Below are 14,032 nucleotides of genomic sequence, written 5' to 3'. Positions count from 1 at the left end.
CCAAACTGTCCTCGTGAATAAGGCGGTGAATCCCCCTAATTGCTGCCGGTGTGCAGGTTGAATGTGTGTGTGAACTGTGAATGCAATGCAAAATCTATGTAAAGTGCCTTGGATAAAAAAGCGCTATATAAATGCTAGGGTTTGTCCCGATCCGATCACGTGATCGGAAATCGGGGGCCGATCACGTCTTTTTCAAATGATCAGAATCGGATCGGGAGCAAAACAAATGTGATCGGGACATTCCCTAGTATCAATATTATATCAATAACATAACATGATATTAGACTGGATATCGTCTGTGATTTTGGAAATGGCATAAGTGTTCTATAAAAATATAAATATTGGATCGGGAAAAATCGGTATCGGCAAATAGTCAAAATCAAATGGATCTGGAATCGGATAGGGAGCAAAATAATGTGATCGGGACATCCCTAACAATAGCTCAGCCAGGTAACTATAGTGGTGTAATGGTTAACCAAACAAATCAATTTAATAGATTATACATTCATACAATGTATGTTGGGGAAAATTATGTATAGACGTCACAGTGACGTGTTAGGAGCTATAACAAACTTAACCGTTTCCGTCCATCCGACGTGTCAGCACGTCGGGTCCCAATCGACGCATACATCCGACGTGTGAGGATGACTTAGCGCATCCTCAATGATACGGGGCGAGATAAGAATATTCTGATTTTTTTCCTTTTTTTGTATTTGTCAGTTCGCCTTTCGGCTACCGTATGCTCCGCTCTGTCCCCATGTTAGCTATCATTGAGTTAGCCGTTAGCACGGTGGAAAGAATGACTCGTCTCTCCTAATCCAGTGCGCTTTCCGTGGTGTTGAACGGATCGATATACTGGCGCTTCATTTCTGCTCCTCATCCGTCTCTCCCGCAAATATGAACGCTTTTTGGATCATATATCGTATAAACTAAAACGATCGCAATGTAAGCTAGCTATATGTAAAGTAAAAAAAAAATGAGTTGATTGTTTCCGACTAAAAGCGGCCATGTTGTTCCGGCACCCCAGAGCTTCTATTTTGAAGGACTTCCGGCACTGATGTGTTAAACACAATATGATAATGTATTGAGGCAGGGGTCCACATCCAGGGTCAGTCAGCTGTCTGACCACAGGCTGCAAGGTGCTTGTGTCTGCCCAGGAGAGGTCAGTCAGTTGTCTGACCGCAGGCTGCAAGGTGCTTGCATCTGCCCAGGAGAGGTCAGTCAGTTGTCTGACCAGGCTGCAAGGTGCTCGCGTCTGCCCAGGAGAGGTCAGTCAGTTGTCTGACCGCAGGCTGCAAGGTGCTCGCGTCTGCCCAGGAGAGACTCACGTGTGGGATGGAAATGGCAGCGGTGGCGTGGTGCCCCCTGCCCCCCCCCCCCCCCCCAGCGTGTCTGGGAGACTTTCCCAGGCCTGCACAGTGACTGAACAAGTGCTTATAGAGCTAGAAGGATTTTCTCATGCTGTGCTCTGCAGCTGGAGTGGCTGTGTGTGTGTGTGTGTGTGTGTGTGTGTGTGTGTGTGTGTGTGTGTGTGTGTGTGTGGTGTGTGTGGTGTGTGGTGTGTGTGTGTGTGTGTGTGTGTGTGTGTGGCGCGCGTGCGTGCGTGCGTGCGTGCGTGCGTGCGTGCGTGCGTGCGTGCGTGCGTGCGTGCGTGCGTGCGTGCGTGCGTGCTCACGGCGTGTCACTTCATGATATTAAAGATATTGATATTTTAATATTTTTACACAAATGTTATCTCCTGGGGTCATGACAATGTTTGAGAACCACTGTTACAGTGTGTACTTGGTGGCACATGGGCACCTCCAGACAAAAAGCTTCTTAAAATAACCGAATGATTTTCTAATGCTGAGCGTGTTCGTGTGTGTGCGGCTGTGCGCGTGTGTGTGTGGGAGGTAGAGAGACAGCCGCTCACACAGCAACAACTGCAACAACTCTCTCTCTCTCTCTCTCTCTCTTATCCTCGGCTCCTAACATGAGAACACAAATCCCACGCTGATGCCTTTCAACGGAGAGAGCTAGGGTCCAGCAGCTATTTATAGCCGCGGGGCAGCTGCACTGGCAGCCTCCGTATAATATCCACACACTCAAGCCTCTCCACTTTGAAAAAAATAAAAAATAAAATCATTGTTTGTTATGTGTGTGTGTGTGTGTGTGTGTGTGTGTGTGTGTGTGTGTGTGTGTGTGTGTGTGTGTGTGTGTGTGTGTGTGTGTGTGTGTGTGTGTGTGTGTGTGTGTGTCACGACTGGAAAGGATTCCAGAATGATGTCTCGGTTTTTAACAAAGTAACTGCTTATGACGGAGTATTCCGCCATATAAAATCAAACCATATAAGCTTTTTTGTAATGATATAAGATGCGATCGCTGTAATTAACACCTTAGAAGCCCGGAACTATTTAATCCATTTCATCCACGGTGCCCATCATTTGTAGCGCACGGACCACTTTTACCGGCGCACCGGAAGCTAGTGTGCATGTCTGTGTAGCAGCTAACAATAGCCACACCAGAGTCGAGTCGATCGACAACAACAGGAGGTAATAATAAATCTATCGCGACTAGCGACTGGACCGCTGAGCGCCGTCTAACACAGGATATTTTTTCAGAATTAGACGGGATGATTTAGACCGGGAGTTATGATCGTTTTAAGATTTTCGTTTTCGTCAGCTAAACAGGCAGGGGAGATTTTCGATGACGTGTCACGCATCTGCGTGTCTACCAGGCCAGCTATATGGGGTCCGCTGAGCGTGAGTCCATCTGCGTGTCTACCAGGCCAGCTATATGGGGTCATCTGCGTGTCTACCAGGCCAGCTATATGGGGTCCGCTGAGCGTGAGTCCAAAACATATCGCCGTCGTGTCCAGTCCAGATGTGTATAAAGCCACTGGCCGCTTGACTTTTCGCTGACGAGAAAACCCTCCCAGTCCCTGTCACTGAGTAAACAAAACACAGATAGCAGCACATAGCTAGCTTGTTACCCGTGGCAGGGAGGAGGAGGAGGAGGCGGTGGCGGCTGTAACTTTTTCCACTTCAGGCCAATAATGGATTTAATAATTCCAAGTAGGTCTCTCCATTCCAATCTCGTCTCGCTGTCACTCGCTTTTAGTTTTGACTAACGCAAACGCAAAGCAAAGCAACCGCTGCGCTGTGCAGAAAAGCTGGTGAATTATCATAAGTATCACAGATTTGGGACATTGAGGGGGCAGAAAACCGAGCGCTCGAGCGCTGTTCATGCAGCCTGGAGTTCAATTGGAGTGGGACAAGCTGGAGTTTGAAATACATTGTTTTCAACGAGGGCGGCGCAAATATCAGCAATTTTAGGCATGTGCTCACTGCGGGTCGCACAAAAGCCAGACCCACAAGCTCTCAAGGCGTCGCGTCCTGCCTGTTTTGCAGCCCCGTTCGCTACGCGTTGAGAGCTTGTAGATCCGTCTGTTTTTGCAGCGCCGGTGTCAGGGTAACAAAATAAGGCAGAGATGAAGTGATGTTGAACAGCCAAGCAGCAGCAAGCTACGCTACGCTAACATCACCACCACCATGGCTGGTGTTGCTAGCTTAGCTTAGCGTAGCGTTGCAATGCTGGGAGGCATACTATGGTCCGACGGAGCAGCGGTGCGGGCACTGCGGGCTGCTGCTTTGGCAGGAGATGGGTTTCAGTCAAGCACCACCACTTTCGTCCACCAGGGGAGCAGTCAATGTGTTCATCCATTTTGGGCGGGAACCCCTTTTGGTGTTAGCATTATGTTATGCTTTAGCTATTGAAAAATAGCAGATCTACAAGCTCATAGCGCGCCACCGAGTGGCGCGCTACGAGCTTGTAGGTCTGCTATTTTTGAAAAATCGAAGAACGACCGACATAGAAACATAGCTTTTTCAGAAAACTGTCAGGATGTAGAAGACATTTTTAGAATCTGATCTCAGGTCAAAATGGGTTAAGCGAATATCCAATCTACCGCCAACGGACGACACCAAGGCAGAGTATACTAGTATAGTACCGTGGTCCAGGATGAGGAGAGGCAGCTATTTATAGCACCGACTGTCCTTTTCCAGTCCAGAGACGTCCGTCCTTTCTTTGGAAGCGACTGGCTTAGAGCACATACAGCGAGCTCTCACTGTGCCAGCACAGGCTTAAGCTAACTGTCCCCCCTCTTTCTCTCTCCCTGGCTCTCTCTCTGACTGTCTCTCCCCCTCTATGTCTCTCTCTCTGACTGTGTCTCTCCCCCTCTATGCCTCTCTCTCTCTCTCTCTGACTGTGTATCTCCCCCTATCTCTCTCTCTCTCTCTCTCTCCCCCTATATCTCTCTCTCTCTCTGACTGTGTATCTCCCCCTCTCTCTCTCTCTCTCTCTCCCCCTCCCCCCCTCCCTCCCTCCCTCCCTCCCTCCCTCCCTCCCTCTCTCCCTCTCTCTCTCTCTCTCTCTCCCTCTCTCTCCCCCTCCCTCCCCCTCTCTCCCCCTCTCTCTCTCTCTCTCTCTCTCTCCCCCCCCCCCCCCCCATCGGCCTCTCTATCTCTCTCTCTGCCTCTATCTCTCTCTCTCTCCCCGACTGTCTCTCCCCCTCTGCCTCTCTCCCCCCTCTATCTCTCTCTCTCGCTCTCTATCTCTCTCCCCCTCTGCCTCTCTCCCCCCCCCTCTATCTCTCTCTCTCCCCCTCTGCCTCTCTCTCTCCCCCCTATCTCTCTCTCCGACTGTGTCTCTCTCTCTCTCTCTCTCTCTCTCTCTCTCTCTCTCTCTCTGTCTCTCCCCCTCTGCCTCTCTCCCCCCCTCTATCTCTCTCTCTGCCTCTCTCCCCCTCTCTCTCTCTCTCCGACTGTCTCTCCCCCTCTGCCTCTCTCCCCCCTCTCTCCCCCTCTCGCATAAGGGCCAGACTAGTCAGCGTGTAATAAAGCAAGGAGAATATAAATCTCATGACTGAAAACATTTTGTCGGGGCCTCGCAGTTCCAACCGTGTGTGATGTGTGAGTCAGCTGGGAGCATGAGACACTGTCTTAAAGAATGCTCAGTGGTCAGAGGAGAGGCTGCAGTCTGGGGAGAAGGAAGGCCACGCCGTCAAGCAGTGTCCATGAGGAGGACAGAAGGTCAACAGGTCGACCACAGGGCTCAACTCAGAGCTATTAGGCCTCTCTCAATGATTACAAAATCACCTGATCTCAATTATGTCTTGCATAATCGCCGTAATCAATGTTGCTGTTCATATATTCATTTAAAAAAATAGAGTATGCGCATGCATATGCAGTGAGTTGAAAATCGAGTGGCAAAGTGAGTTTAACGTCGTTTAACATAATGTAATGCAATCAGATAGGACTTTTCTGTTTGGATATATAATTATATATATATATGGGCTGTCAAGGAGTAGTATGCCAGAAGTAGTATTCAGTGGGCGTTCCCGCATAACTTCCAGGTATGATGAAGTCACATGCAAACTCGAGCCTGTATAGTGGAAATAGCCGGTCTAAAAGCTCAAAACGTGCAAATGAAGTGCTGCATTTTGAGCTTGTAGATCCACTATTTCCAATGTTGATGTTTTTTTTAATTTCTTATGACATTTTTAAATGCCAGTTATATGTATATGTAAGGGGAACCAGACTAATATCCATGCACACACTCACACAGTGGTATTTTAGTCTGGCTACACAAGGCTAGATGGGTGGGCCTTTGACAGGACACAAGGCTAGATGGGTGGGCCTTCGACAGGACACAAGGCTAGATGGGTAGGCCTTCGACAGGACACAAGGCTAGATGGGTGGGCCTTTGACAGGACACAAGGCTAGATGGGTGGGCCTTCGACAGGACACAAGGCTAGATGGGTGGGCCTTTGACAGGACACAAGGCTAGATGGGTGGGCCTTCGACAGGACACAAGGCTAGATGGGTGGGCCTTCGACAGGAAACGTTGGGGGGGGAAGCTGCTGCTAGTCTCGCGTGGCCATGCAGACACTGTTGCCTCCCACAAAGTGCAGATGCTTCCGGTCATATACGGTCTGGAGCACGGAAGCTCTGCTTCCGGTCATATACGGTCTGGAGCACGGAAGCTCTGCTTCCGGTCATATACGGCCTGGAGCACGGAAGCTCTGCTTCCGGTCATATAAGGTCTGGAGCACGGAAGCTCTGCTTCCGGTCATATACGGTCTGGAGCACGGAAGCTCTGCTTCCGGTCATATACGGTCTGGAGCACGGAAGCTCTGCTTCCGGTCATATATGGTCTGGAGCACGGAAGCTCTGCTTCCGGTCATATACGGTCTGGAGCACGGAAGCTCTGCTCCAAGCCGACCGCAGCAACTGCGAAGGAACGGGCTGCGATGCGATTATTGTTTCTTAAAAAAATAAAAATAAACACTGCCTAGCGCGAGGCCTCGCATGCGCGAGGCCCTGTGCGACCGCACCATTCGCACTACCCTTAAAGCGGCCCTGACTGTATAGCTCTCTCTAGCCTGGGGTCCACCTATATGCTTTCTCTGGCATAGGCATCTCCCGGCAGGATCCGCCGGGAGAATCTAGACGCAGCTGCGCAACATGAGACTAAATAATCAGAGCGACAGAGAGAGAGAGAGAGGAGTGTGTGTGTGTGTACATGTGTGCGTCAATTTAACAAAGGTGCAGACGATCAGAAATCAGCAGAGAGTGATCGACGTTTGCGCTACTCTATGCCGAATTGAAGTGGACTCGGCCCCAGACTTGTCTTTTTCTCCCTGGAAATAAAAATGTCTGGGTTTCCGAGGCTAAGCTCTCTCTATCTCTCTGCTGAGACAAACAAAGTCAAATCAATGCCGGGCGAGATAAGGGACGCGACCATGCAGTCACCAGACAGGGAAAGGCTTAAGGCCCTTATTACAACAGCACACCTGCTGCGTGACGAGCAAACGATCCAGAAATGTTTCACGGGGAAAATAAATGTCACGTCTCAAACTATTAGTATGGTGATGCCTCGCCTTTAATTGTGGTTAAAAATCACACCCGTGTGAAGTGAGGGGCGCTCTTATCATCATACATCATCATGTCGTACGTTTTCCATTCATTGTCAATGGGAATTTAATGTTTGTGTTAGGACAATGTTTGTGCACTAAAAGCTGGATATAGGAGGGGCTATATAAAATGAAAATAAAATGAAAAAAATCACACTTGTGTGAAGTGAGGGGCACTCTTATAATCGTACATCATCATACATCACATCCCGTGCTCATACACACAAACCCACAAAGCCGTGCATATAGGAGGGGCTATAGCGCCCCTCAAAACAAGCAATGTTGTTTCGGTCGGTGAAAAATCACCCGAAATGAACGAACGGTCCTTTCGGGTTACAGCATGGCAGTATAGAAACGCTCCTCACAATACAAGCGTGCGGTCGGTTGTAACCTCCGGTTCTCCGGAACTTAATGCATAGATTCATGTGTCGCTTGGATGAGTCTGTGAATAGCATCATCGTCAGTATAAATAACCCTGTCAAAAGTTGCACTAGGTACTCCTATATAGCCTTAGAAGATATTGGCTTAAAAGCCTTTATTTATAACTGTCACAAATGCCTGTGTAACATGTACATTTGGACTGTTTTTTTATTGGATGTATATTGTATTTTGTGTTGTGTATGTTTTTTATGGATCCTGAGTCTGCAATAAAGGCATCCATTCATTCGTTCGTTCATTCATTCATTCATTCATTCATGCATTCATTCATCCACTCCTCTGTGTATATGAACATGCTCAAATGGCCCGGTGCATCTCTACACCAATAGAGGGAGAGAGAGAGAGAGAGAGAGGAGAGACTGGGGCACAAAGATAGATGAGGGCTGCGTGGCGTGCATGTATGTGTGTGTATGGTACATGTACATGCATGCGTGCATGTATGTGTGTGTATGGTACATGTACATGCATGCGTGCATGCATGTATGTGTATGGTGCATGTACATGCATGCGTACATGCATGCGTGCATGTATGTATGTGTATGGTACATGTACATGCATGCGTGCATGTATGTGTGTGTATGGTACATGTACATGCATGCGTACATGTATGTATGTGTATGGTACATGTACATGCATGCGTGCATGTATGTGTGTGTATGGTACATGTACATGCATGCGTGCATGTATGTGTGTGTATGGTACATGTACATGCATGCGTGCATGTATGTGTGTGTATGGTACATGTACATGCATGCGTGCATGTATGTGTGTGTATGGTACATGTACATGCATGCGTGCATGCATGTATGTGTATGGTGCATGTACATGCATGCGTACATGCATGCGTGCATGTATGTATGTGTATGGTACATGTACATGCATGCGTGCATGTATGTGTGTATGGTACATGTACATGCATGCGTGCATGTATGTGTGTGTATGGTACATGTACATGCATGCGTGCATGTATGTGTGTGTATGGTACATGTACATGCATGCGTGCATGTATGTATGTGTATGGTACATGTACATGCATGCGTGCATGTATGTGTGTATGGTACATGTACATGCATGCGTGCATGTATGTATGTGTATGGTACATGTACATGCATGCGTGCATGTATGTGTGTGTATGGTACATGTACATGCATGCGTGCATGTATGTGTGTGTATGGTACATGTACATGCATGCGTGCATGTATGTGTGTGTATGGTACATGTACATGCATGCGTGCATGTATGTGTGTGTATGGTACATGTACATGCATGCGTGCATGTATGTATGTGTGTGTATGGTACATGTACATGCATGCGTGCATGTATGTGTGTGTATGGTACATGTACATGCATGCGTGCATGTATGTGTGTGTATGGTACATGTACATGCATGCGTGCATGTATGTGTGTGTATGGTACATGTACATGCATGCGTGCATGTATGTGTGTGTATGGTACATGTACATGCATGCGTGCATGTATGTGTGTGTATGGTACATGTACATGCATGCGTGCATGTATGTGTGTGTATGGTACATGTACATGCATGCGTGCATGTATGTGTGTGTGTATGGTACATGTACATGCATGCGTGCATGTATGTGTGTGTATGGTACATGTACATAATAATAATAATAATAAACTTTATTTATATAGCACCTTTTTTGACAGTGTCACAAAGTGCTTAACAATATACAATATACAAACAACAGTGTTACATAGCAATCAAACAGCAATAAAATGACATTATGAAGGGAATTAAAAGCAAACATTGGTTATCGGTTTAAAAAGGCTTTCCTATAAAAGTGGGTCTTTAATTTAGTTTTAAAAATAGTCAAGGAGCTAATAGACCTCAGGTCAGATGGCAGGCTGTTCCAGAGCCTGGGAGCCCTGCTTGAAAAGGCCCTATCCCCCTTTGTCACCATTTTCGTTCTCGGCACCTCTAGTAGGGCTAAGGTAGAGGACCTTAATTGGCGGACAGGCTGGTGGGGTTTGATAAGATCCGCTAGGTATTGCGGTGCCAGGCCATTCTGAGCTTTAAAAGTCAGTATTAAAATCTTAAAATCAATTCTAAAATTTACAGGGAGCCAGTGTAGTGAGGCCAGTACCGGGGTGATGTGTTCAGATTTCCTTGTTCCAGTGATGAGTCTTGCAGCTGCGTTCTGTATTAACTGTAGGCGGTGTATGGATCCTTTGCTAAGTGATGAATAGAGGGCGTTACAGTAGTCCAAACGGGATGAAATGAGTGCATTGACAACTTTGTGAAGGTTAGGGGTGGAAAGGACTGGTCGGATTCTGTAGATGTTGCGTAAGTGAAAAAAACAAGTGCGAACAACGGATTTAACCTGGGCCTCAAGACAGAGGTCAGAGTCCAGCAGTACACCCAGATTTTTGGCTACTGGTGTGACATTTGCTGACAAGGAGTCGAGACAGTTTTGTAGGTGGGTTCTGGAGGTGAGAGGGCCAAATAGGAGAATTTCAGATTTGTTTGTGTTCAGTTGTAGGAAGTTTGAAGACATCCAGCTTTGAAGCTCAGCTAGGCAGGCATTGAGGGATGATAGACAGTTGGGGTTGGAGGTGTTGAGTGGCATGTAAATTTGGGTATCATCTGCGTAGCAGTGGAAATTTATGTTGTGCTTACGGATTATTTGGCCTAGGGGGAGCATATATATGGAAAAGAGTAGTGGACCAAGAATTGAGCCTTGGGGGACACCGTAGATGAGAGGGGCGGAGGTGGAGATGGCATTTCCAATCTCGACAGAGACAGTTCTTGCTGTCAAATAAGATTGTAAGAGCTGGAGCGCAGTGCCACCCAGCCCCACCCATGACTCCAGCCGGCTCAACAGGGTGGGGTGGTCGACTGTGTCGAACGCTGCACTAAGGTCAAGGAGGACTAGTATTGCAGCATCCCCATTATCCATTGTCATCAACAGGTCATTAGTGACTTTTACTAAGGCTGTCTCGGTACTGTGGAGTGCTTTAAAACCAGATTGGAATTTTTCCAATAAATTGTTGCCGGACAGGTGAGTGAGGAGCTGAGAGGAAATAACTTTTTCTAAAATTTTGGACATGAAGGACAGTTTGGAAATAGGTCTGTAGTTAGTGAGGAGAAGAGGATCGAGACTGGGTTTCTTTATGAGTGGGTGAATTAAGGCATGTTTAAATGAAGAGGGGACAGAACCGGAGACAATAGAGCGATTAATTATATTGAGGATGGATGGACTGACTGTTTCAATTACCTCCTTTAATAGGGAGGTGGGGATTGTGTCCAGATTGCAGGATGAAGTTTTCATTTGTGCAATTGTTTTGGTGAGTTCTGACAGGGTTATAAGCTCAAACTGGTGTAGAGGGGCAGGAATGCTGGGTGAAACTGAGGTAATAGAAGTGCCATTAGTGGTGGGTGGAATCTGGAGGCGTATATTTAGTACTTTATTGGTGAAAAATGACAGTAGTTCTTCACATTTGTCAGGTGACGATTCAAGTTGATGAGTGGTTGGTGGTTTAGTGACTGAATTGATTACTGAGAAAAGCGTCCTGGGGTTATTGCTGTTCTTTGTAATAATATCTGAGTAGTAGTTGAATTTGGCATTAATGACAGTCTCCTGGTAGGTTTTCATGAGTTGTTTTAGTATAATGAGGGAATCAGGGTGTTTGGTGGTCTTCCATTTACGTTCAGCTTCTCTGCGCTTTCTCTTGACTGACCGGGTGTGTTCATTGAGCCATGGGTTTGGGTTGGATTTGGGGATTCTGGTTCTAAAAGGTGCAATGGAGTCCAGGATTGTTAGGCAGTTGCTGTTAAAAATGTCAACCATGACATTGATATCAGTATCAGCAGTGGACAGCCCAGGGGGACAAGAAAAGGGGGAAGTTATAAAAAGATTACAAAAAGCACTTGCTGATTCAGAATTAAGAACACGTGATCTACGAGGAGCAGAGTGATTGGGGGGAGGGCGGGGGAGTGGGGCTTTAAAAGCCAGGGCTTTGTGGTCAGTTACACCGGTGACCAGTAGGTCGTCAACTAGCTCCACAGTACCGAGAGCCAAACCCAAGCTAAACACTAAGTCTAGGGTGTGACCCAGACGGTGAGTAGCCCCGGTGACAAACTGTATAAAATCAAATGACTCAGTGAGGTTAATAAAATCATTTGATAGAGGGGAGGAGGGACAGCAGACAGCATGTATATTTATGTCCCCCAGCAAGACGATGTTATCATAGCGCTGGGTGATGAGGGACAGGAGCTCAGAAAATTCAGCAATAAAACCGGAATTGTATTTGGGTGGTCGATAGATTAAAACACAAAGCACCGGGTTTGTACTGTTAATGAGAAAACTAAAAACTTCAAAGGATTTAAAAGCACCGAAAGAGGTTGGGGAACATTTAAAGTTATTCCTATAAAAAACAGCAAGCCCACCACCTGTACCCTCAGGTCTAGGCATGTTAAAATACGAGTAGTTAGGTGGGGTGGTGTGAATGAGAGGCACATTGTCCTCTGGGGCTAGCCACGTCTCTGTGATGAAAAAGAAGTCAAGGTGATGTGATTCAATGAAATCATGACAGATAACAGCTTTGTGAACTATGGATCTGATATTTAGTAAGCCAATTTTAACAGTGGATGGCACAGAAGTAATGGGATGAGTAGTTAGAATGTGTGGAGTGATAAAGTTGTTACTGTTAGCTGATGGGGTGCGTGCAGATAATGCATTTGTCATCCCTGTCTCTAAAATAGCTGTATTGGTTCTGTTTGTAATCCGGACAGGTATATGCTGCGGAGCCACAGTAATATGGACAGACGTTACTAGTGTTGAACACAGTGTCATGTCACCGTTAGGCCACAGGGGGGGGGGGGGGGGGGGGGGGGGGCAGGCATGGCCCAAAAAAGGGAAGTGGATCCAGTGGAATGACCGGAAGCCATGTTTCCGTCTGACCAGTTTGTGTGTGGGACCCAAAGTCAGGCATGGATGTCTAGGGTGCGTTGTAGATGGAAAGATAGTGAGTGATTTCCAAGTGTGCTTGGATGCAAGCCATCGCGGCTGTAAAATGCATGGCGAGACCAAAATAAGTGAAAATTGTGGATGTATGTTATGTTGCACGATGAGCAGACAGCCTGAAGCCAGTAGTGCAAGTCCAGCAGCCTACTGAAACGGCTCTCCCCAGCGCGCAGCGGTGGAATTGGACCTGATATAAAGATTTGTTTACCACAGCTGAGTAGGAGGTCGAGAATGGATTTAAAGTTTTTACGCGTCTCGACGGACGGTCTGTCATTAACGCCGACATGAAGGACAATCTTGGTGATGGACGGTGGAATGGATGCCAAAATGGTGGGGAGTTGATTGACGAAAAATTGTGTATTAGCACCGGGATAACAGTAAATTAATCCATTCGTGATACGGATATTTCGGGTCATGGAATCTCCAATAACCAGCACCGTGGGGGGAGGAGGTGATCCCGGGTGTCGGAGACTGGATCGCCCAGAGAGGCCGGGTCTGGGGGTCTTGTGTGTAAACAGCGTGACTCTGGACGGGGGCTGTTTACGTTTATCCCTAGTTGTGCTCGCAGTCTGAGCCTGCAGCAATGGAACAATACTGGACGGAGGCACAGGGGCAAAAAGGACAGTAGCAGGGCGGGTAGTGCGTCCGCGGCGGTCAGGGACTACCCCCTCCACCTCGTTATGAAGTGAGGGATCAACGTCCCCAACAGGTCGGGAGCACGTAGTGCGTCCGCGGTGGTCAGGGACTACCACCTCCACGTGAAGTGAGGGGTCACCATCCCCAACTGTTCTGGAGCGTATACCCGAGCCCTTGCTGTAGCCGGAGGCTGCCACCTCGCTGTAGGAGAGCGAGGGGTCGATCTCTCTCGGTAGAGCGGGTGGAGATGCAGCTCTCCCGCGGCGCCTTATCCTCTTTGCCCTGGGGGTGGACTGGCGGTCCTCCAGGAGAGAACTCAGTATCTCAAAGCTGTTGCCCAGCGGTATTGGTGGTGAGACCACTCGTGAGGTGTTTCTACATCGCTTGAGCTTGGACCGGGCGGCTGGAATCCAGGCATCCGAAGCAGCCGTAACGGTGGTAGCACAGGCAGGCTGTTTTGGCTTGGCACCGAGGGTAAGCCAATCCTCCATTGTGATTACACCAGCGGCTCCGGGCAGTGGATCCACGACCGGCCTGCCTACGGGTTGACAGCCAGACATGGAGTGCTCCAGGATAGGAGAGGCCAGGCCTGAAACGGCGGCAGCCAGGGAGTCCAGAAAATCCTCGTCCTTTCTTATCTGGCGGAGGAGTGAAATACATAACTCCAATTCTTGGATTTTCTGCCCCCGACGGAGACAACTTTCACAGTCGGGAGAATAGGTGAGTGATGGCATGATAGCCACCGACATGTTGACAGCAGCGGTAGGCACCGCAGTTTGTGGTGATTACGGGTGAACGAAAAATCTAATTGTTGAAGTAGTCCACTATGTTCAAAGCGAGTAGCTAAATCAACCGTATTTCAAGAGAAAGCAGTTTAGACCGCACTTTAAAGTATTACAAAATTAGGTTTTAAACTTGACAACTGTCGGAGCTGTCACAAACGCTGTCACACGCTAGCGCATGCGCATGTGACTAATGGTTTTACTATACTGCCTATATGCATGCGTGCATGTATGTGTGT

The 14,032-nt window shown here is 47.8% G+C and overlaps 1 protein-coding gene across 1 annotated transcript in view; it reads right to left on the bottom strand.

The window, feature by feature from the left end:
• The window catches only part of LOC306936276 (trinucleotide repeat-containing gene 6C protein-like), a gene marked incomplete at both ends in the record, with an annotated part of 36,177 nt that extends 22,417 nt beyond the window's left edge, over nt 1–13,760 (bottom strand). The window contains one exon of the mRNA XM_079519765.1: nt 12,776–13,760. Coding sequence (XP_079375891.1) covers nt 12,776–13,760 — 985 coding nt within the window. The remainder of the gene's footprint in view (nt 1–12,775) is intronic.
• Between the last annotated feature and the right edge of the window lie 272 nt (nt 13,761–14,032).

Source organism: Electrona antarctica (assembly GCF_951216825.1).
Source record: "Electrona antarctica genome assembly, chromosome: 14".
NCBI classification, from domain to species: Eukaryota; Metazoa; Chordata; class Actinopteri; order Myctophiformes; family Myctophidae; genus Electrona; species Electrona antarctica.
This window is presented reverse-complemented; position numbering and strand designations above follow the sequence as displayed.